The 25,018-nt window shown below is 41.3% G+C and overlaps 1 protein-coding gene across 3 annotated transcripts in view; it reads left to right on the forward strand.

Annotated features, from left to right (window-relative positions):
* The window catches only part of CYSTM1 (cysteine rich transmembrane module containing 1), a 66,465-nt gene that overhangs the window by 1,899 nt on the left and 39,548 nt on the right, over positions 1-25,018 (forward strand). For 2 of the 3 annotated variants that reach the window (XM_031935501.1, XM_026454481.1), the window contains exon 2: positions 16,999-17,205. In XM_031935501.1, the coding sequence (XP_031791361.1) occupies positions 17,019-17,205 (187 nt within the window). In that variant the 5' untranslated portion in view covers positions 16,999-17,018. Of the gene's footprint in view, positions 1-13,956; positions 14,008-16,998; positions 17,206-25,018 lie in introns of those variants that run through there. The other variant, XM_026454482.1, reaches the window with a different exon arrangement.

The raw sequence follows: 25,018 nt of genomic DNA on the forward strand, positions 1-25,018 counted from the left end.
AGTCCCAGCTACACGGGAGGCTGAGGCAGGAGAATGGCGTGAACCCAGGAGGCAGAGCTTGCAGTGAGCCGATACTGCGCCACTGCACTCCAGCCTGGGCGACAGAGCAAGACTCTGTCTCAAAAAAAAAAAAAAATTCTGTAGTCCTTTCCTAACAGCTTTGAGTTTCTCAGTGTAAGGCTGCTCGTTAGTTAGCTATTTTGTCTTAATTTCATGAGCAACAGGAAAAATATATTTTGGTTATATGAAAAAGAATGCTTTGGTAATTTATGATTTTTCCCGGTCCTGAAATTTATTGGTGCTATGACCAAAAAAATACACAGCTGTCTATTTTATTTATTTGTTTATTTTTGAGACAGAGTCTTGCTCTGTCGCCCAGGCTGGAGTGCAGTGTTGAGATCTCGGCTCACTGCAACCTTTGCCTCCTGGGTTCAAGAACTGTCTATTTTATATTGAAACTTACCAACGTCTGTTTTCTAGGAGGTAGTGAAATTTATTTTGTATTTCTATGACTCCAGAAAACAGAACTGGACCTCCAGGGATCCTGTACAGTAAAAGGCAGGTTTGAAAATTGTGAAGGAAGGTGGCCGCAGCTGGTTTGTGCGTAAATATAGAAACCAGTGCAGCACTCAAAGGAGGGCAAATCCAGGGTGAGACCTGGGGAAACAAGACTTCCAATCAGATCAGTGAAGTCATTCTCTGTAAAAGAAGCCCCGAAGTGTGTAAAAGGCCAGAGTAGTTTTCTCTCCCTGTGTTCCTGCTGATTGGTAGAGATTATGATAGTGATTTTTAAGGGGCTTTGCAGGAGCCTGTTAATATTAAGAATCGCTGGAAATCAGATGTCTTGACCACATTAAAAAATTTAGAAAAATAACTATTTTCCAGATCTCTTTGATAATATTTGAGGTGACCAGCTAATTGTGGTTCCTTTGGAAAGAAACAGTCCACCCCCTCCTTTCCCAAACAAAATAACTATGTGCTGTCAGGGAAGTTAAGTAGGCCAAAAGTTTTTGGAAATTTTCCGCTTTCATTCACCCCTGCCACCCCCACAAGTTTTCCCATTGGTAGAGAACTTAAGACTTTACTGTCAGGAAAAAAATGTTAGTGTGTTTCCCTAAATACAAGCTATAATACACAACAGGGCTGGGCTTTAACAGAAACGCTCTTTCTTAAGGGGAACTGGGCTGAGGTGAAAGGCAGGGCTAGGGTACGGGATGGAGCATTTTGAGCTCACCTTTAGTCAACTAAGGCCTTGATCAGGGCACTCCTTTCTTGGCACAGAAACTTTCTTTGACCTTGAATGCGGGTCAGTACCTCCTCACAGAGGTACCGAGGAGAATTAATGAGAGGCTTATATGAAATTTGAGCTCTTCCAAGGCAGAATATTTTACTTCTTGGATGAATGGTATATTTTGAGATATGATAAAAGTTTTTTAAAGAGTTTGAAGTTCTAAATTTTTGGGAAAGCCTTATTCAAGGCCTTCCTTTTTTTTTTTTTTTTTTTTTTTCAGAAACAGGGCTTGCTGTGTTTTCCAGGTTGGTCTGTAACTCCTGGGTTCAAGTGATCCTCCCACCTCAACCCTGTGAGTAGCTGGGACTACAGGCGACCATGCCTGGCTATCTAAGGCCTTTTTGCTTGTTTTGTTTTTTAAATTTTTTTGAGACAGAGTCTGGCTCTGTTGCCTGGGCTGGAGTGCAGTGGTGTGATCTCAGCTCACTGCAACCTCTGCCTCCTGGGCTCAAGCCATCCTCCTGCCTCAGTCTCCTGAGTAGCTGGGACTACAGGCCTGCACCACCACACCTAGCTAATTTTTTGTGTTTTTTTGTAGAGTTGGAGCTTTGCCATGTTGCCCATGCTTACCTCAAACTCCTGGGCTCAAGCAATCTGCCTGCCTCAGCCTCCCAAAGCACTAGGATTATAGGCATGAGCCACCATGCCTGACCTTTTTGCTTGTTTTGTTTTTTTGTTTGTTTGTTTTGTTTTGTTTTTCCTGGGACTTTATGGGCTTGGTTACTAATCAGCCTGTAATCAAGATCTGAGGCCCGGTGCGGTAATCCTAGCTGAGGCAAGAGGATCGCTTGAGCCCAGGAGTTCAAGACCAGCCTGAACAACACAAGGAGACCCCCATTGCTACCAAAAAAATTTTAAAAATTAGCTGGGCATGTGGTATGTGCCTATAATCCTAGCTACTCAGGAGGCTGAGGCAGGAGGATTGCTGGAGCCCAGGAGTTTGAGGCTGCAATGAACTATGGTCACGCCACCACACTCTAGCCTGGAAGACAGAATGAGACCTTGTCGCTTAAAAAAAAAAAAAATGGCTGGGCACAGTGGCCCACACCTGTAATCTCAGCACTTTGAGAGGCCGAGGTGGATGGATTGCTTGAGGCCAGGAGTTCAAGACCAGCCTGGCCAACATGGTGAAACCCTGTTTCTACTAAAATTACAAAAACTAGCTGGGCGTGGTAGCGTACGCCTGTAATCCCAGCTAAGTCAGGAGGCTGAGGCACAAGAATTGCTTGAACCCAGGAGGCAGAGGTTGCAATGAGCCAAGATCGTGCCACTGCACTCCAGCCTGGGAGACAGAGGGAGCCTCTGTCTCAAAAATAAAAGTAAAAATCTGGAAGCCTGAGGCTAACTAAATTCCTGTTTGTATTTCATATATAAATAGTAAAGCTCAGATTGTTCACTCTCTTTTTTTTCTTTCTTTTCTTTTTCTTTTTTTTTTTTCTTTTGAGACAGAGTCTTGCTCTGTCTCCCAGGCCGGAGTACAATGGCATGATCTCAGCTCACTGCAACCTCTGCCTCACAGGTTCAAACGATTCTCCTGCCTCAGCCTCCCGAGTAGCTGGGACTACAGGTGTGCACTACCACACCCGGCTAATTTTTTGTATTTTAGTAGAGACGGGGTTTCACCATGTTGGCCAGGCTGGTCTTGAACTCCTGACCTCAGGTGATCCATCCACCTCAGCCTCCCAAAGTGCTGGGATTACAGATGTGAGTCACCGCACCCAGCCTTACTCTCTTTTTTCTTTTATTCTCTGTTAAACTGGTCTTGTGTGTGTTTTGTTTTTTTTGTTTTTGTTTTTTTTTTTTTTTTTGGAGTGCCTGGAGTAAACCAGTAACACAGAAGGCTGTGGGACTGGCAGCCTTTGACCCAGCATCCTTTTTAACAGCAAGAGTATTATCAGAAAGTGTCACAGCCCTCAAAGGAGTTAGTTATTAAGCCGGTCAGAGATGAAAGGGAGTAATACTGCTCGCTAAATTGGATGAGGAATGAAATAGTCATCTTTTAAAATTTCCCCTACCTGTGTCAGGCCGCCGGTCCTGTCACTCAATGTAGTAGGATTCAAGTGCTTGCTGATGTGGCCAGGGACACTACGTACTGAACTACAACATCCATCTTTTAGACTTCTGACATTTGTTGGCCAGGTCAAGCTCTCTCTCATGAGGGAAATTCTGACAGAAAAGGCTTTCTGTTTTCTATAGGCTTAGCTGAGTGCCATGTTTCAGGCTTCCAAGCTCCTCACGCTTGGCCAAGGCTACTAATTGGCTTGGCTATAAAATGGGAGTCAGCAATTAAACAGCAGCAGTGTAAAGCAAGGGAATTGAACACGAGCTGACCCTCCCACTTTACAACCAAAAAGGTTCACACCACTTTGGGCACTACACAAAGGGATCTTCAAAAGGAAGTGAGCTTAGAATGATTCCTTTGTAGCTTTTAGGAGATGTATGTGGAATATTATTATTGATTTAGGCCTCAAAGCCAGATCTTGGAAACTGGGTAGGTCCTCACATCTAAAGCAAAGGAGACAAATGGTTTGAATCCATTCTCTGTGGGCAGCAAGCTTGTGGTATGACTTTGCCAAAAACAACAGATGATTTATATTTTTCTGAACTCTTTTCATTAAATAGTTTAAGGGAGAATATTGATAGTCATGGTGGGAGGAGGGTTTGATCTACCTGATTTACTCACTGAAGAGTAAATGCCTTATTCAGAGGTGCCTGTCACTAGTTTCCTGATTATTTGTGCTAAAGAATCATTAGCCAGTCTCAAGAGCATTGGCTCAGAAAACATCATAACTGAAAACTATCTAGGCATGCTGCTTATTCAGATAAAAGTAGGGATGGGAAACAGTTAAACTACAAAGACATTTGGGGAGAGGAAGACCTGGGAAATGGTGCTAGACTTCTGCCACGTTAAATGTTTAATGCTGCATGCAGTACTCTACCAGTCAGCTTTCAGTTTTAGAATCTTGGGCAGAATCAGTTGGGGAGAAAGTGTGTGAAGAGAGGGACATTTGTAAGAATGTGCCTATTCCGTGAGCCCTTATTGTTAAGTCGAATACTTAGTGCTTTCCTGCTGCCACTAACTTCCTGGACACTCCAGATTTTGCCCTTCCGCCTCTTCCCCACTAACAACCTTCCCTCCCCAGCACCGCCCGCTCTAAAGCCGGTCTAATCTTTGATTGCAGTTTCTGCACCCTTCTGGCTCTGCTAACTTTGTTGAATTTTTGGTGACCTTTAATGTCTGGTGGTGGCTATGTGAGAAACTAATGAGGAATAATTGTATTTATTTACTGATTATTATTTTGATTTGGAGACAGTCTGCCAGCCTAGAGTGCATGGCATGATCATAGCTCAGTGCAGGCTCAAACTCCTGGGCTCAAACGATCTTCCCACCTCAGTCTCCTGAGTAGCTAGGACTACAGGCACGTGCCACTGGGCCTGGTTAATTTTTTATTTTTATTTTATAGAGATGGGAGTCTCACTATGTTGCCCAGGCTGGTCTCGAACTCCTGAGCTCAAGCAATACTGCTGCATGAGCTGCTGCACCTGCAAGAGCCACGGGGGCCACTGCCACTGCAACATAGCAGGACCCCCGTCTGTATTTTTTGTTATGCTGACTAGGTCTTGCTATGTTGACTAGGCTGTTCTCAAAGTCCTAGCCTGAAGGGATCCTCCTGCCTCAGCTTCCCAAAGTGTGTGACACCACCTTCGGCCAGGTAGTTGTATTTAAAGGGAGGGTCTTGAAAGTGGAAACCCTAGTGTTTTTCACACTTCATTTGTGTTCCTCTACATGATTTTTTTGTATCTTTATGTCATCTGTACTGTTGTTTAACATTTTTCTTAAAGTTGACCCATTTTTTAAAACCTTAAAATTTGTTTAAAAGGAAAACAATATCATTGCCTTAAACTGATAACTACTATATCACCTGTCACAAATAGAAGGTATAAACTATTGAAGTTGTTTGTCCATGTTCCCCAAGTTGCACATATCCCACTTGGGGCAATACGGCCTTTACCCAAAGATATGACTCACTGATAGTGAGTTTTTCAGGCAGTAGTAGATGGGTGGTAGGATGGTTTGGAATAGGCAGGCCCTCAGAGAGGGCCCCTTCAATCCTGTCTTTCTCCTAAAACTTGTGTAGCTCTATGATACTAGGAAGGCCACAGAATGAGGAATCTAGGAGGTAACAAGAGGTAAATGCAATATGAAACCACTGATGTTTTGATCTGAAGTTTGCCAAAAAGAGGTCTGAGTGGTGGTGAGGCTGGATACTATGTTAAATTCTAGGCCCTCTGCCAGGGGTGTGGCTTCATTGATGCTGTGTTACATTGTTCTTTCTGTGCCAGTGTGCTCTTAGAAAACTCAGATGCTCCTGGGAAAGTCAAATGTTTCTTGGGGGGCAGGAGGGATGCTATTTTTTTTTAAAACTAATCAATAACCCAAACTACTTTGAGTTCCTTTCACATATAGAGAACTGTTTGTGGATGTTGCTAATGATAGAAACTGAAGCTATCATCTAGAATTTTTTTTTTCTCCTATCTTCATTGTCTGTAAAGCCTATTCCTTTAAGAATCCTATGAAAACAGAAGAAAGGGGGAGGGTGAGCTGCCCTGGGTTGTATGGTCTCTTAGGGTGCAGCACATGATAGGTACAAGTGATACTTCCTGGTTTGATGTGAAATTCACTGTTGTCCATTAAGAGCCACCCTGTAGTGCTAACTGAGCTGCTGCTCTCTCAGAGGGTCAGGAGAGCGCGCTTTCATGATGGAGCAATGCCGGGCTGGCTTGGTATTTCATCAGGAACCAGGAGCGCTTAGTTAAATTGCCAGCACATTAAGCTGTAGGGGCCTCTTTCTAAACCATCAAGATTCCAACTTTCCCACAAAGCCTAATCTAATGCTCTGGGAGGAGGCGGGCAGAGCCTGTCTTTCAGGGGCCGGGCTGGCGGGGGACCTGGCCTGGGAAGTGGCCTTATCAGGCTTGTTGGGAGGGATGGACCTGTCCCTTTCTAGTGTGTCCTCTCAACTTGGCAGGGGGCAGAGTTTTTCCCTTTTCTCTCTCTCCGTGCCCTAACCTCTCCTTTCAATTCCCCAAGTCACTTTCTGTGTTAACAGCTTTCTTTCCTTTTCCTTTCCCTTCTGTTCAATGCTGCCCTCTCTTTTGAGCCTCACTCTTGCTGGGCCCCATTTTCTCTCCATTCTCACTTTGAGGGTTGACTATTTGAAGTTCCAATTATAATGCTGTCCTATATGTCCCAGTGACTAGATGTAATTCAGAGATCCCTACCCTATATTTCTGAGGAGAAGCCAACCTTCATTTCTCCACTGGCTTTCAGATAGCAGTGTTGGTGGGGTACTGACCAGAGTCCCTGAACTGAGTGGTTGGGTGAGGCTAGATGTGCTCCTCTCCCATATGGAGGTCCCAGAAATGTGGGGAAGGTATTATAATCAGGGTTTGCTGACAATGCCAGGATCCATTAGACAAGGGACTGAGGCTCACCTGTGGGGACCCTTCCATAAGCTGAATGCAGAGGGAAATACTGCATCTAGGCAGTCCTCTGGCTTTTGCGGAGGACCATACATGATGACTTTACCTAAAGATGATTAGCAAGGGTTTTAACTTTCATTGTTAAATATAACATATGTATAAAAAAGTATGTATAATATAAATGTACAGTTTAATCAATAATTGTATTCATTAGTGTAACTGTGTGATCTATTCAGGTTTAGAAACAGAAGTTTATTTTTAAATCCAAATGGGGTAATAGAATGCACTGTGTTGCAATTTGCTTTTTTCCCACCATATTGGTACTTTTTCATATCAGCACAGGTAGTTCTAACTTATTCTTCTGAAGGGTCATATAGCAGCAGTTCCATGGATTGGAAATACCATGGTTTATTTAACCATTCCCATATTGATGAACATTATATTTAATATATATGCATGTGTATAAATTTGGGTTTTTTTTTTTTTTTTGCATACTGGCTGGCACTAGTATATATCTGTAAGATAAATTCCTAAAGGTAGAATTGCTCGTTCAAAGGATAGGGTGTTTTTATTTATTTATTTGGGGTTTTACTTAAAAATGTGTCTTTATTAAAAAGTTTATAAGAAGAAAGGATAGACATGCTATAAAAAGAAAGGCTGTTCCCTCTAAACATTAGGGAGGAATGGGACACCAATACCTGGTGGCTAAGGGTAGGTCGTTTTAGTTGTTGATATTTTCAGGTAGTAATGTATTTTTTCCCAGGACTGTTTATAAATGTTATATCTTACAGAGCACCAAGCCCTGAATCCAACCAGAGGTTCTTTACAGAAAGCTTTATGAAAAAAAGTTTTAGCAGATGATATGTTATCCTCTGTTGAAGGGAACTTCTCTGGATACCCTCAGAAAGTCTCTAAGTCTGGAAGAATGCTAAAATGTACCTACCAAGTTTAATATTGGAGGGAGACAAGATTGACTATAGTCATATTTTCTAATAATTCTGAACTATGGATAATCAATGTAAGTATGGTATGACTTTTCAGAATTTGCTGTTCCTAATCTATCAGGACAAGTTGAGAATACTTACATCTTTGTGTTATCTTAATGTTGGGGATAGTGGCTTAAAGCAATTATCTGAATGGCGTTAGCAAACCATGTTACTTAATAGTTTGTAGATTTTTAGCTTCATATGAACTCAGTTATAAAAGCAGTGTGTGGTTTTTATATCATATTTTTTGTGAGAGAGGAAAATAAGATAGTCTCTGAACCTCTTCATCACACTAGGCCAGGGCCTTCCGAGATAGATGATCCATTGTTAGTTTTTGCCTTCCATGTGCACTTTGATGCCCTTGTTCGGCGAAAGGTCCCATATCTGAGCTGTGTGTCATTTTGTACTCCATAGAGGGGCTATTCTGAAATCACAGCCAAAATGTTGATATAAAAGATACGTTCTAATACTTATTCATTCATTGACTATATGAGAATAGCTCAGGGCCTGGTAAAACTCTGTGACAAACAAGAGATAGTAAATGAGGTAGGGGATGGCCAATAATATTTGGGAGATTGAGGCCAGAATCAGTATTTGGACAATAATGGAGTAATACTGCAGGTTGTCTTCCTGCAGTCTGTCCCTAAAAGAAGAGCAGTTTAGGAAATGACAATACCTAGCAAATGTGTTTAAAATGCTGAGCAAGTCGTAAAAAGAAATATCTTGTCTATGTTATGCTAACTATCAGCGGTCTCCTGGTGTTGCACTGTTACTGGGAGCACTGCTACCATCTTTAAAACTATAAATCCCTGCTATTGCTATCCCCCTGGGGCTCCTGTGTTAAAGTGTCCATATCAGCAGTAAGTTCTTCCTAGGAAAAGGCCTCCAGTTCTGGAATGCCTATTCTTGTGGCTTTGGTCTTGGGTTTAAGATTTGAGACCATCATTTCTTACCTCTGTTCACTGTACATTCACAAGTATGTGTGGTATGACTCTCCCAACTGGGGAGTCATTTGGGCTTCTACTTGTACTTCAGTTTTAGTAAATTGTATAGCACTTTGAGGTAAATGCCTTCTGGACCTCCCAAAGTAAGTTTTGTCTATTCTGTCAAACTACCTTCACCATATCCTTAGAATTTGGAAAACTTCCAGCATATTCCATCTGATGCAATAGCAGACAAATTGAAATGATAATTTTATTTGTATTAATAGCAGTACTGAAGGGGAGGAGCAAGCCAGCTGTAGTTCTTTACCTCTTATCCCCAGCTCTAGACCTGATATGTAGTAGGTACTTAACAAACATCATGAAATAAGTGAATTATTAAGTTTGTCAATAGTAGTCAACAAACAAACATAAAGTTACATGAATCCTTTTAAAAGAAATAAAGAATAACGATAGAAAAGGAAGATGCAGCAATCCTAGAAGTCTGCTGTTAGCAAGGCTGTTTATGAGCTGACCCATTGGCCTCATCCTATGAAGTGTGCTTCAGGCATAAAAACCTAGTCAGTTCCTCAAATGTGCTCTGCTTTTTCTCTGAAACATCGCACAGATTGTTGCCTCTGCAGAGTACGAAATTTGGAGTAATACAAATTTCTGTTTATGCTTAGTCATGTGATCATCACTTCTCCTAGAATCTTTCTCTGACTTCCCTGAGTAATTAGTTGTCTCCACTTTGAGCTTACAGTACACTCTGCTTCCTCTATCTTAGCTTGGTTTTGTAATTGCTGGTGTTATTGTCTGTCTCTGTCATACCCTGAATAGGAACTGTCTCTTGCTTACCATTATCTCAACAGCCCCTGGAACCCAGTAATACTGGGTAATAGTTGATGCTCCCATAAGTATTTATGGATGAACAAATGGCTGTGTGAATGGAATAAACTAACACGTCAACGCCAAAATTTGATGAAAACTCTAAACCAGAGATGATACAGCAGCATAAAACTCAGTAATTCTAGGCCAGGCATGGTGGCTCACACCTGTAATCCCAGCACTTTGGGAGGCTGAGGCAGGCGGATCACCTGAGGTCAGGAGTTCAAGACCAGCCTGGCCAACATGGTGAAACCCCATCTCTACTAAAAATACAAAAATTAGCCAGGCATGGTGGTGCACACCTGTAATCCCAGCTGCTCTGGAGGCTGAAAAAGGAGAATCGCTTGAACCCGGAAGGCGGAGGTTGTAGTGAGCCGAGATCGCGCCACTGCACTCCAGCTTGGGTGACAAAGTGAAACTCTGTCTCAAAAAATAAAAAAACAAACAGCTCAGTAATTCTAAAACTATTTTTTGTTTGTTTGTTTGTTTTACCTGAACAAACCGCACCCAAAATTATAGATGTGAGAGTCAAGCCGTATTGAGGGCCTTAGAATGTAAAGTGATCTATTTACAAAGGTCTTGTTAAAAAAACAGCTAATGGGGAGTTTAAAAAAAAAAAAAAGATACTGAGGTCTCTGGGGTAAGATCTGCTCTCATAGTTTTTGTTTGTTTGTTTTGTTTTGTTTTGTTTTTGAGATAAGGTCTTGCACAGTCTCCCAGGCTTGAGTGTCGTGGTATGATCACGGCTCACCTCAGCCTCAATCTCCCAGGCTCAAGTGATTCTCCCACCTCAGCCTCCCCCAAGTAGCTGGGACTACAGATGTACACCACCACACCCAGGTAATTTGCCTATTTTTTGTAGAGACAGGGTCTCACTATGTTGCCCACATTGGTCTCAAACTCCTAGGCTCAAGCAATCCACCTGCCTTGATCTCCCAAAGTGCCGGGATTACCGGTGTGAACCATGGTGCCTGGCCCTGCTCTCATGTTTTTAAACTTCAATTTTATGAGTTACCAAGAAAGATAAATTGAAGGACATAGGGATAAGCATGGCTTTAGGCTTTGATAATAAGAAGGGTTCCAAGATAGAGAAGTCTGTATGTAACCAAAATAATTTGTTATTTTTACCCCAAGTCTGGTACCCAACCAAGTGACTTTTTGGTTTGAAGCAGAAAGAAAACATTTGAAGACCTTAGAGAACGAAAGTGTCTTGTGGAAAAAAATAAAATAAAATTACAACTACAAAAATCACCTTAAAAAGCAGTGAAGAGCAGATTTTGAGTAGATTGTTAACAAGAAGAAGGTAAGTAATGAGAAGGCAAATTGGTATATCAGAAGTGAATAGGAGGTTTAAAGCAGCATTTAAAAAAATTTTGTTAATTTTAACTTTTTTTTTTTTTTAGAGACAGGGTCTTGTTCTGTTGCCGAGACTAGAGTGTAGTGTCATGGTCATAGCTCATTGCAGCTCAGACTCCTGGGCTGAAGTGATCCTCCCACCTCACCCTCACAAGCAGCTAGGACTGTGTATACCACCACAGCTTGCTAATTTTTTTGCCGGGGGAGAGGGTTTCACTGTGTTACCCTACCCAGGCTAGTCTTGAACTCTTGGTGTCAAGTGATTCCCCTGCCTCAGCCTCCCAAGTCACTGGCATTATAACCATGAGCCACTGAGCCCAGCTAAAGTGGCATTCTAGCTATTAAAAAATGGCAGGCAGAATGGATATGTATCTGAAAGCACTAAGAAAACTTAATCTTTTTTCTGACTGTATAGGTTCTCTTGAAATTTTCAGAAATACAGATGAGTATAAGTAACAAAAATTGCCCACAATTCCAGCACCCAAGGAAAACCACAATAAATATTTTTTTCTAGCAAAATATCTGTCTGCTGTTACTGTACAACTTACAATAAAGTTTGAAAATCTTAATGTACACCTCAATACATTCATATGTATTCATGTAAACATGACTCAGTTCCAGATACAGAACGTTTCCATCATTCTTGAAGGTTCCCTTGTATCTTCTCCTCAGTATTCATAGATTTATTTTGGTATCTTTCTTTTCAGTATCCACAGATTTGTTTTGGCTCTTCTTGTACCTCATATAAATGGAACAGAATGATATGGTTTGGCTATTTGTCCTCTCCAGATCTCATGTTGGGATGTGATCCTCAATTTTGGAGTGGGTTGGTGGGAGGTGTTTGGGTCATGGGGGTGTATCCTTCATGAATGGCTTGGTGTCCTCTTTATGCTAATGAGTGAGTTCTCACTCTATTAGTCAAGTGAGATCTGGTTGTTTAAAAGAGTCTGGGACCTCCCTCCACCCTCATCATGTGATGTGCCTGCTTCACCCTTTGTCTTCCACTATGACTGTAAGCTACCTGAGAGCCTCACCAGAAACAGATGCGAGCACTATGCTTCTTGTACATTCAGCAGAACTATGAGCCAAAATAAACCTCTTTTATTTATAAATTACCCAGCCTCAGATAGTCCTTTATAGCAACACAAAACAGACTAAGTAGAGTATTATTGAAGTCTGTTGAGTCTGTCTTCTTTTGCTCACCCATTGTATCTGGGATTCATCCATGTTGTTTCACGTAATAATAGTTCTTTTATTTATTGTTTTGGGGTCACTTTCTACTGCATAAATATATAATAATTTATCTGTTCTACTGTTGATGAACATTTGGATAGCTTTCTGTTTGGGACTATTATAAATAAAGCTGCTTTGAACATTCTTGTGTAAGTCTTTGGTGGACTTACACATTTGTTTCACTTCTATATATATATATCTAAGAATAGAGCTTCTGGGTCATAACATAAATACTGCAAAAGTCATGAATATTTGGTATATTTTCTTCCAAAAGCTTGATTGGTTTAACTTTTGTATAAGTCTGTAATATGCTGTGATTTTTTTTCTGTGATATATTGTGGATTTTTTTATGTATGAGCATGGAGATCAAGGGTCATTTCTCCCAACACAAGGATATCCAATTAATCCAGCACTATTTATTGGAAAGACTACCTTTTCTTTTCTGAATTACAGTGGTGCCTGTCTGTTAAATTAGAAGACTGTACTGTATGAATGTGTTTTAGGACTCTTTATTCTGCTCTATTGATCTGTTTTTCATATTTATTTTAAAGAAAGTTGAGACATGCTGAATATATAGCTTTTAAATTTTTCTTACACAGTATTACATCATACTTCAAAAGCATAAATTTAAAACAACTGCAAAAAAAAAAAAAACCCTTGGTTTTTTCTTGGACATTTTCTTTCCTTGGACATTTAGGTTGTTTTTTTCCTACCTCTGTTTTGTTTTGATCTATTTTTTATGTTGGAGGCCTTCCTCCAATGTCTGATAATCTTTGTCCATTCATTTATGTATGAGACAGTAAATAGTCCATTAGAAGTTCAGTGTGCATAGGCTTTACTGTGGAGTAATTGGCGAGTCATTTCTTTGGTGTCCCCCCAATTATTAGTATCTGTCATTTTTTTTTCCATTGGGACTGTTAAGTTTTCCAGAGGAAAAATTTCCACTTTACTGTCTGCCGAGTTAGTGCCAGTCTGTCTAGCAGGTGTCTTGTAATTTAAAAAATAACATTGAAAAATATTGGTTTTTTTTCTCCATCTCTACTTTGATGAGGTCTTATCTCCATTGACCACTTTCCCAAAGAATAGTTTCTGCCCTTCTCATTGTGTGGTTGAATGACTGCCAATCCTGTGACTCTGAGTATGTCTTGAATGAGATCGTGGGATAGCAGTGTTCAGTGCAGTCTATTAATGGATCTTGACTGCAGCACTCTTTGAGCTGTCCCTTTTAGAGCTCTGATTTGTCTTTAATGCTACAGTTTACACTGTTTGCATTTGATCTGTAGTGAAACACTTCACTAGAGTAGGGTTTATATTTTACCTGACCAAATTTATAAGGGAAAGCAGTCATGTTACAAAGTTCAGTATCATACCTTAAATTTAAAGCTCTTTTGTGTTTTGCTTATGTAAAGTGGTTTGTACTATATTGTGTCAGTGTTAGGTAATCTTTTTTGCTTTGCTTTGCTTCTTTACCAGCTTGGGAACAATGGATTCCCACTGGATGAAGTCCTGTTTTTCAAATGCCAGCTCTAGGATCTCTCATCCAGCACAGATGCTCTTTCTGTGACTTTTGCTGTTCTCTCACTAGGATTTTTTTCTTGTTTAGAGGAAACTGAAAATAGATCCAGATTTTTATTCTTCCAAGATGACTGTCTATATTGGGAACAAAGGGAAAAAGTGTATGTGTGGAAGGAGGTCATGGTAGCTGGAGCACCTTTGTGGTTTATCCTTTGTATAAATGCCTCTGTGAATAACTCATGGGATTTTTCCCTTCTAGACCTTACATTTTTTTTTTCCTCAGGCAGATGGAGAAAGATACATACCAAAAATGAGAGAGAAACATGATGAGGGGGTAAGTGGGGAGGACACATACACTTGGAAGAGAGCTTTGAGGTTCTCAGGGAGAGAACTGCACAGGATAATGCAAACAGATGGATCAAGATAAGTCATGAAACATTGAGGTCTGAAGTTGTAGTAGTTCTGCACTCTGTTCTTTTTTCTCCTCACTGCCCATTGTTTTTAGATGAACAATGTCTTCAAAGAAATATAGGTCCAGACTTTGCTAGAGTGAGAATGATCTACATGATCTTGTTGAACTGATTATGTTAAACTGCAGTTTTAATGAAGTTAGGTTACACACACTGAATTTCAGGACAGAAGTAGTTATGATAACTGTATTGTACTTGTGTGATTTAAAAATAAATAATGGAATGGCCATATGGTGATTGATGAGACTGATTTCTGTGTTAACCAGGGCTCACTAGGCTTTCTACAGCCTTCCTGGTAGGAGAGAGGAAAAAAATGCATTTGCTTTTATCCAAATTCATATGATAATTGTAGTGTTAATCACCATGAGCCTTTGCATTAGGGTTCCTAGGTCAGGGTGTGTTGCCAGTTGCAGACCAGAGAGCAGAAAAGGAAAAGAACTCTACTTTTTTTCTGAGTCCCTTTCAGACCCTGGAAAAATAAGGTGGTGTCAAAAATGGGAGACAATACAGATATGGTTGAAATAGAGACCCTCAAGCTATTTGATCCCATAACATAGAGTTTCAATTTATAATCACACTCCTTCAAATGACACTCTCTCCATCAGCACCTCTTTGTACTAGGTTTAAGCCCCTACTGCTACCCAGCCGTCTGTTTACCACGTTTTCTAAAAATCATTGTCCTTATGTTTGTTTCAACCAGTTGCCCAAGGGTAGGGTTTGAGGCATATTGAGCTCTATACCTCACTACTTAGTCCAGTGTCAAGAAAGCACTTAATAAATGTATATTTGTGAATGTTACCCAGAAGGGTTCATTACCTTACCTTACCATCGGTTTCCAGGACTGGAAGTTCTGTAGCAGTAGTTTAGGTTAGGCCAGGCTTTAGTCTTTGATTTATGAGTTGTTATAAAGTCATCCGGAATGCCATTTCTTCCCTTTTTTCTGCTCTGCCTTTCTGAGTGGCCCACTTAATCTTAAAGCTGGCTCCTTCTCAGGGCTGCAGATTTGCTGTCAGTAATTTTGTAGGCCTTATCTTTCCTAGACTTTGTGTATAGCTTTGTACAGGGGAAGGGAAGGTTTGGTGGGAGTGTGTTAAAAGAGTCCGAGCTTTTTACTGATTCCACTTCAGAACCAGTCCCAGTGGCCAGGGAGTGCCATTTGCGTCTGGGTTAAGTCCTGAATTCCTTGAATCAGTCATGATGAAAAAGTGGAGAGAGTGACCCCGATTGGCTTAGATAGACTGGGTTCACCCTGGAGCTGGATGGTATGAGCTTTCCCTGAAGCACATGAACTACAGGAAGAATGGGCAGAGATCTACGTGGAAACCTGACTACTGTTAGGAGGGGAGAATATGGATGCTGTGTGGGCAACCAGCAAAGTCCACTGCTACTGTAATCCAGATTTTCTAGGGAACCTAGACTATTTATGACTATTCTGTCCTTTATATAATAAAGTCACTTAGGAATTTATTGATTGCCTGTTATGGAAAATAATTAATAGTGAAATTATTACATTTTGAATCTGAGACTCTTCCCTACTATTTGGTTGGGGATAGAAGACACCCAAATAGATAAAAAGTTAACTATTGATGTAAGATATGGGTAACAGTACAAGGCAGCAGTATGACAGATGATATCATGTTGTTTAAGTGAGTCATTCATAGAGTTTATACTTTGCATTCCCCAGTAATTGTTTGTTTGTTTGTTTTTGAGACAGAGTCTCGCTTTGTTGCCCAGGCTGGAGTGCAGTGGTGCGATCTCAGCTCATTGCAACCTCTACCTCCCGAGTTCAAGCGATTCTCCTGCCTCAGCCTCCTGAGTAGCTAGGACTATAGGCACGTGCCACCATGCCCGGCTAATTTTTTGTATTTTTTGTAGAGATGGGGTTTCACCATGTTGGCCAGGATGGTCTCAATCTCAACATGATCCACCCACCTCAGCCTCCCAAAGTGCTGGGATTACAGGCGTGAGCCACCACACCTGGCCATTTGTTTGTTTTTAATCTGAAAGTCACCATGCCAGGCACTGTGGAGCTTAAAGAGATAACAGAAACAAGATGCTGGCCCTGAGAACTTCAAGCCCAATCAAGAGAATGATTAACAGGCTTGGGGGCTGGGAAGCATGGCTTCCCTCACAGAAGCAAACCACGGAGGACAGGGTCCTATAAACACAAATAAGTGTTCGTGGTGAGCCCCCCAGAGTCTCAGGGGCCTGGATGGGCAGAGGAGACGCTTGGCATTCTCTATAGACAGCGCTGTCCAACTGTTCAGAGCAGCAGGTCTGGGGAGAACAACCAGATCACCCCAATCCCCAGAGCAGTGGTGATGGTTACAAACTTTGGTTGGTCATTGCTGCCGGTGCTGCTTGTTAGAAGTCCCCACTGTGGCCCAACCCTGTTGATTGGAGGGCTTCTAGTAGTGGATCAGCATCCACTGATGTGACTTATAGTTAGTGCTGTTAGAACACTTTCTTAAAGCTCTCCAATCACATTTATGGACATTTCAGAGGATTTAAAAAACAAAATATCTTGTTATTCATTTAACACATTTATTTAGGGACTGCCTTGTACCAGATACTGTGCAGTGCTCTAGGGACATGGTGGTGATCTAAAACTTACTTGATGTCTACTGTCACAGCCTACAGTCTAGTGGAGGAAATAGACAAAAAGCAAATAAATATATAAAATAATTGCCAATTATAGTGATGGTGAGAAGGAAACAAAATGAGCAGAGCTAGAGATTTGCACAAGGCTTGATATAGCTTGAAGGTATTTTGTAAATGATCTTATGGGTTAGAATTTTATTCCTGATGATTTCTACAGTTAAATGCAAATAATTTTCATTCTTTTTGTCTCTTAGGTGCACTTTACAGGTCCCCGATGAACCAAGGGAACCCTCCACCATATCCGGGCCCTGGTCCAACGGCCCCATACCCACCTTATCCGCCACAACCAATGGGCCCAGGACCTATGGGGGGACCCTACCCACCTCCTCAAGGGTACCCCTACCAAGGATACCCACAGTACGGTTGGCAGGGTGGACCTCAGGAGCCTCCTAAAACCACAGGTGTGTGTCTCTGAATATGTGGGTGTATAGTCCTGTGTCACCAAAGGAAATGTTTGCATGTTTTCTTTGGCAGAGAAGAAACTCTTTCCAGCCTTTGCAACTTGTGCTTGATGTCCCCAAAGCTTGATGATGGCTTAGGGTGGATTCTCACTCCTGAAAAGAGGCCCAAGTCAGCTCTGCCTACTACATTCACACTTCTTGTCCCCTCTGGGGCTGATGACTGCCTGGCCAACGTGTTTTCTGAGGGCTACCCTTTAGAGCACTTGGGGGTAGGGAGGGAATTAGCAGTTGGGTCTTTGCTCTGCAGCAAGCTTTGTATTTTAGGTTTAGTAATTAGCCTTTTAAGTTTTATTTTATCTGTCAGCTTGTTGACCCTCAAGTCATCCTCTTGCCCCTGCTACTAGGTTTTTTTTTTTCTTACTAAATGTTTTCATAATTCTATTTAACCTTCCAGTTGAGTTTTCAGGAGGCTCTTGAGTCCTTCTTGTGTGCTATAAAACAGTGTTACTCAAAGTTCAGTCTGTAGACAAATGCCAGTCAATGAACAGTGAATAGTTATGGACTATATCATATGTACAGAAAGTGAGAGTAAACATTCAGAAACTTTTAGAGCAATTTGGTGTTGCTGTGACATCCAAGCATGTAATCTTGCATTTTACAGAAAGTATCAGTCTATGGAGGATTAAAAATAAAACATCTTGAGGAGCACTGTGCTAGATGTCTTGGTCACTATTTTATAGCCCTTTGGTTGTCAGAATAGCTGCTCTCTTAATAGCCCTCTTAGCTTTTTTTTTTTTTTTTTGAGATGGAGTCTTGCTCTGTTGCCCAGGCTAGAGTGCAGTGGTGCGATCTTGGCTCACTGCAAGTTCCACCTCCCGAGTTCACACCATTCTCCTGCGTCAGCCTCCCGAGTAACTGGGACTACAGGCACCTGCCACCACGCCCAGCTAATTTTTTGTATTTTTAGTAGAGACGGGGTTTCTCTGTGTTAGCCAGGATGGTCTCAATCTCCTGACATCATGATCCGCCTGCTTCGGCCTCCCAAAGTGTTGGGATTACAGGCGTTAGCCACTGTGCCCAGCCCCTTTCAGCTTTTTAAGATAACTGATTTTTTTGTTTTGTTTTGTCTTTTTTGTTTTGTTTTTGAGACGGAGTCTTGCTCTGTCACCAGGCTGGAGTGCAGTGGCGCGATCTCCGCTCACTGCAACCTCTGCCTCCTGGGTTCAAGCGATTCTCCTACCTCAGCCTCCCGAGTAGCTGGGACTACAGGCATTCACCACCACGCCCAGCTAATTTTTGTATTTTTAGTAGAGATGGGGTTTCACTATGTTGGCTAGGATGGTCCCCATCTCTTGACTTCATTATCCACCCCTCTTGGCTTCCCAAAGTGCTGGGATTACAGGCATGAGCCACCGCACCTGACCAAGATAGTTAATTCTTAAAAAGTGCTTATTATGGCCAGGAACGGTGGCTCATGCCTGTAATCCCAGTACTTTGGGAGGCTAAGGCGGGCAGATCACCTGAGGTCAGTTCAAGACCAGCCTGGCCAGCATGGTGAAACCTCGTCTCTACTAAAAATACAAAAACTAGCCAGGCATGGTGGTATGCGTCTGTAGTCCCAGCTACTCAGGAGGCTGAGGCAGGACAGTGGCTTGAACCTGGGAGGCAGAGGTTGCTGTGAGCTGAGGTTACACCATCCACTCTAGCCTGGTGATAGAGTGAGACTCCATCTCAAAAAACAAAAAGTGCTTATTGTATGTCACATGGTCTCCTAAGTGCTTTATATACATTAACATTTAATCCTTGCAACAACCCTATGAAGTTATTCCCATTTTATAGTGATGTAATAGAGATACAAAGTTAGAGTAATGACTTGCCCAAGGTCACCTAGCTACAAGGGGCACTTTCCAGATTAGAATACTGATAGCTTGGCCTCAAAATCTGTACTTATAATTTATTGTTGTACTGTTGTTCCTCCCTGCCTTTTCTGAGCTGACTCACATTCATCTGAATTTAGTGCCTTATGCCTCCTCTGAGAGATTTTCCTGCCATTTAGTTCTTTACTAATCAAAAGTAATAACAGAATTGCTGGTTAGTTTTATTCTAGGACTTGATGATTCTCTAGAATAAGAATTTTACATTCATGGAAACGATTATGCTTTTATAGTGGCAAAGCTTATACTCTGTTAAGATTGAATAGAATATTTGAATACCTTTAAATAATTTAATTTATCTGGAAGGAAACTTTTGCAATCCAAAATTGTGTTCTGTTGTAACAGTTTTTATAATGCATGCTCGGAAGAGGGCAGGAAGTATAACCAGTGTAATCAGAGTAGTTGGTATTCAGGCCTGTGACATCAGAAAAACATTTTCTGAAAATAAACCTCAGCTTCTGGGTTTTCTGCTTCAAAATAAGGTAACCCTGTGATGAATAAAAGAAAACATAAAAGATGACATAGGGTATGATTCCATTTATGTGAAATTCAAAAACAGACAAAAAGTATGTATGATGCCAGAGATCAAAATAATGGTTACTCCTGGCTGTGGAGTTGGGAAACTCGGGTGGGACTGGTTATTCATTGGGATGGGAACAAAGGAACTTTCTGGGGTGTTAGGAATATTCTGTATCTTAATCTTGATGTAAACATTCTTCAAGATAGATAGTTATGACTTGTGTACTTTGCTATACATTATATGTCAGCAGAGAAAGATAGCCCAGCATTTGAGTTATCTGGTAGACTCAGCCCAGTGCCTGCCTGGTGTTAGTTCTTTCACCTATAGCCCTCATGGTCTTCCTGTCCATTTCTAGGCCAATATTGTTTATACTGACTCTCTAACTAGCATTTGATGAGTTTAGAACTTTATTGAGTTTGTTTAGAATAAGTGCTTCCTAGGTTCAGTGGACTTTGTCCATTGTTCATGCAGAAAATACAGATTTGGTTATCTTTCTTACGTTTCATATAATTTAAGTATTGATGTCAGCTTTTTTGATGAAAAATAATTTCTTAATTCTTTTTAGGGTTAAAAGCCTCTTTAGTTCAGTGTTACCAATCATGATTGATTTCACAAATGCAGTTGAAAGCTGTTTAATATCCTTCCCTACAGATATACCCAGGAATTTATTTCTCTGTCATTAGCTTGTGAATTGTTAACTGCCCAGATCCTTTCTGCACCAAAACATAGCAGGTAGTGCTAAATGGTCAAATTTTGTCACCTGGGGTCCATGTTCTGTGAATGGGACTCTTGGAAGGATATAGCCTCACTGAGGGATGAACCCTTTAGGGACCCATTTCATTGCTTGCTCTGGTATTGCTTGTGGGATTCCCAGTCAGAATTATGTGTTATCATGCTGTGTATATGAGCTCTATATAGAAATTTAAGCTTTTTCTTTCCAGTTGAATGATTTTAGATTTATCTACTACTGTAGATACTTTCTCTCTCCACTCAAGTTCAAGTGTGTAGCATATTATGTTAATAGATACACAGGTAGAAATGGTTTATTTTTCAAAGGAAGGAGGATCTCCTTTATCCTTAATTGGTGTCTGGTAATTAGTTAGGGCTTAATAAAGGTGTGATGAATGGATGAGCAGGGTCGGGTAAATGGCTAACCTAAGCAGAACCTTCCTTGGTCATCTGTTTATGATTCAGAATTCATGTGTCAGAGATTGTAGCAAGAAAACCCAACTTTTGTTTTTTTAAGATGCCAACCTTTTGGAAGCCATGTGATTGAAAGCAGCAAGTGCTTGTGGGAATAAGGCCTCCCAGAAGAGCATACCTGCAGATTATGTCAAGGATCACCTGGGTGGTTTTTAAGAATAACAACTAGTATTTGTTGAGCACCATGCTGGTGTTAGCTTTATGTAATCTTCACAACAACCCCATAGTATCAGTCCCATGTTATAGAAGTGGAATCTGAGACTCAGAAAGGTTGTGTTTCAGTTATCTGTTGCATAACATATCACCCCCAACTCACTGGCTTAAAACAACAATGATTTATTATTTCTCATGATTCTCTGAGTTGGCTGGGAGGCTCTTCTTGCTTCGTGTGATCTTTCGTGGGGTCACTCATGTTACTTAATTCAGCTGTCAGCCTGGCTGGGTATAAGCTATCCAAGGTGACCTCACTCACATGACTAGGGTCTTGGTTTGCCTCCACGAGGCCTCTCTCTGCACATAGTCTGTCATCATTGGGTGGTCTAGCTTAAGCTGCTTTACATGACAGCTAGCTTCCAACAGAGTGAAAGTGGAAGCTGCCAGGATTTTGGGCTAGGCCCAGAACTCACATAGTATCACTTACCCCTTATTCTAGTGTTCAAAATGAGTCTCAAGGCCAGCCACTTTCAACAGGAGGGGGAACAGATATCACCTCCCTCCTCCCCCTCTTTTTTTTGGTATATTTGAGATATAATTCATGTACCATACAATTTGCCCATTTAAAGTTGTACAATCCAATGGTTTTTGGTATATCAACAGAATTTTTCAACCATCATCACTATCATAATTCCAGAACATTTTCTTTTATTATTATTATTATACTTTAAGTTCTAGGATACATGTGCAGAACATGCAGTTTTGTTACATAGGTATACATGTGCCATGGTGGTTTGCTGCACCCGTCATCTACATTAGGTATTTCTCCTAATGCTCCCCTAGCCCCCCATCCCCCGACAGGCCCCAGTGTGTGATGTTCCCCTCCCTGTGTCCATGTGTTCTCATTGTTCAGCTCCCACTTATGGGTAAGAACATGTGGTGTTTGGTTTTCTGTTTCTATGTTAGTTTGCTGAAAATGATAGTTTCCAGCTTCATCCATGCCCCTACAAAGGACAGGAACTCATCCTTTTTTATGGCTGCATAGTATTCCATTGTGTATATGTGCCACATTTTCTTTATCCAGTCTATCATTGATGGGCCTTTGGGTTGGTTCCAAGATTTTGCTATTGTTAATAGTGCTGCAGTAAACATACCTGTGCATGTGTCTTTATAGTAGAATGATTTATAATCCTTTGGGTATATACCCAGTAATGGGATTGCTGGGTCAAATGGTATTTCTGGTTCTAGATCCTTGAGGAATCGCCACACTGTTTTCCACAATGGTTAAACTAATTTACACTCCCACCAGCAGTGTAAAAGCATTCCTATTTCTCCACGTCCTCTCCAGCATCTGTTGTTTCCTGACTTTTTATTGTTTTTGTTTTGTTTTGTGTTTTTTGAGACAGAGTCTCGCTCTGTCGCCCAGGCTGGAGTTCAGTGGCACGATCTTGACTCACTGCAACCTCCACCGCCTGGGTTCAAGTGATTCTCCTGCTTCAGCCCCCTGAGTAGCTGGGATTACACGTGTGTGCCACCATGCCTCCCAAAGTGCTGGGATTTCATGCGTAAGCCACAGTGCCCAGCCGTTTCCTGACTTTTTAATGATCACTGTTCTAACTGGCGTGACATTGTGGTTTTGATTTGCATTTCTCTAATGACCAATGATGATGAGCTTTTTTTCATATGTTTGGTGGCCACATAAATGTCTTCTTTTGAAAAGTGTCTATTCATATTCTTTGCCCACTTTTTGATGGGGTTGTTTTTTTCTCGTAAATTTGTCTAAGTTCCTTGTAGATTCTGGATATTAACCCTTTGTCAGATGGATAGATTGCAAAAATTTTCTCCCATTCTGTAGTTTGCCTGTTCACTCTGATGATAGTTTCTTTTGCTGTGCAGAAGCTCTTTAGTTTAATTAGATCCCATTTGTCAATGTTGGCTTTTGTTGCCATTGCTTTTGGTGTTTTAGCCATGAAGTCTTTGCCTATGCCTATGTCCTGAATGGTATTGCCTAGGTTTTCTTCTAGGGTTTTTATGGTTTTCGGTCTTGCATTTAAGTCTTTAATCCATCTTGAGTTAATTTTTGTATAAGGTGTAAGGAAGAGGTCCAGTTTCAGTTTTCTGCACATGGCTAGCTAGTTTTCCCATTTTTTAAATAGGGAATCCTTTCCCCATTGCTTGTTTTTGTCAGGTTTGTCAAAGATCAGATGGTTATAGATGTGTTAGATGTGTGGTGTTATTTCTGAGGCCTCTGTTCTGTTCCATTGGTCTATATACAGAACATTTTCATCACCCCAAAAAGAAACCCTTTAGTAGCAATCTCTTCCCATTTTCTTCCGCTCTTCCCCACATTTTTTTTTTCTTTGAGATGGAGTCTCACTCTATTGCCCAGGCCGGAGTGCAGTGGTGTGATCTCGGCTCACTGCAAGCTCCGCCTCCCGGGTTCACGCCATTCTCCTGCCCCAGCTTCCCGAGTAGCTGGGGCTACAGACGCCCGCCATCATGCTCAGCTAATTTTTTGTATTTTTAGTGGAGACGGAGTTTCGTCGTGTTAGCCAGGATGGTCTCGATCTCCTGACCTTGTGATCCGCCCACCTTGGCCTCTCAGAGTGCTGGGATTACAGGCGTGAGCCACCGCGCCTGGCCTCTTCCCTGCCATTAATCTACTCTGTCTCCATATTTGGTCTTTTGTTACTGGCTTCTTTCAGTTAGCTTGATATTTCCAGGGTTCATCTATATTGTAGCATGTATCAATACTTCATTCCTTCCTATTGCCAAATAATATTCCATTGTGGATATACCACATTTTAGTTACCCTTTCATTGGTTGATGGGCATTTAGGTTGTTTCTACTTTTTGACTATTAGGAATAATGAATAATGGCTGTTATAAACATTTGTGTAAAATAGACTCCATCTTGGAGGAATGGCATGTGAATACAGGGTGAGAGGAATTGGTGACCATCTGTGCAAACAGTCCACCACATTCTGCCCTTTACTCCCAACAATTCACATCTCCCTCATATGCAAAATATATACACCCCCTTCCACCACCACTAGATGTCTCATCCAATAATTATATCAGCTTAAAATCCAGGATATTATCATCTAGGTAGTCTATATGTAGGTAAGGCCTCTAAACTGCCATGCTGGTCCATATACCCTAACTTTGTTCATGCTGCTTCCTTTACTTCCCACCTCTGATCCCCACTCTGCCACAACCTACCCTACACATCTCTGGAGATCAAAAGAAAATATCTTTTCTTCCTTGAAGCTTTTCCTTACCTATACTATACGTCCAGTAGAATTTACCACTCCTATTTGCTTCAACTGTACCCTATACAGACTTCTTTCAGAGCCCTTCTTCTTGCTCCAGATTAAATAGTGTCTACCTTATGTACAGTCCATTTTAGCTTTTTTATGTCTGAATTCAATCAACCTTAGTGTTTAGGCTTTCACCATTTGTTTTGGTCAACACTCTTAAGGCTACAAGTAATAGAATCTTAGCCTTTGATACTAACCAGCAACAGAGGTTCACCAGACATCTGAGTAAAGAAAGGCTCCAAGATGAAAGATGGTGATCCAAACAGAAAAAAAGGGATTCTAAGAGAACAAACATTGCAGGGAGAAGAAAACCCTCCTCCCAGAAAGTGGGGGAATCCTCTAATAATATTTTTGGGGGGGGGGGAATGGAGTCTTGCTCTGTTACCCAGGCTGGAGTGCAGTGGCGCAATCTTGGGTCCCTGCAATCTCCGCCTCCCAGGTTCAAGTGATTCTCCTGCCTCAGCCTCCCAAGTAGCTGGGATTACAGACGTGTGCCACAATGCCCAGCTAATTTTTGTATATTTAGTAGAGACGAGGTTTCACTGTATTGGCCAGACTGGTCTCAAACTCCTGTCCTCAGGTGATTCACCTGCCTCGGCCTCCTAAATTGCTGGGATTACAAGCACGAGCCACCGTGCCTGGCTTGCTAATATTCTTAAGATATACTGAAGATAAATCTTATTG

The sequence above is a fragment of the Piliocolobus tephrosceles genome, chromosome 4 (genome assembly GCF_002776525.5).
Source record: "Piliocolobus tephrosceles isolate RC106 chromosome 4, ASM277652v3, whole genome shotgun sequence".
NCBI lineage: Eukaryota > Metazoa > Chordata > Mammalia > Primates > Cercopithecidae > Piliocolobus > Piliocolobus tephrosceles.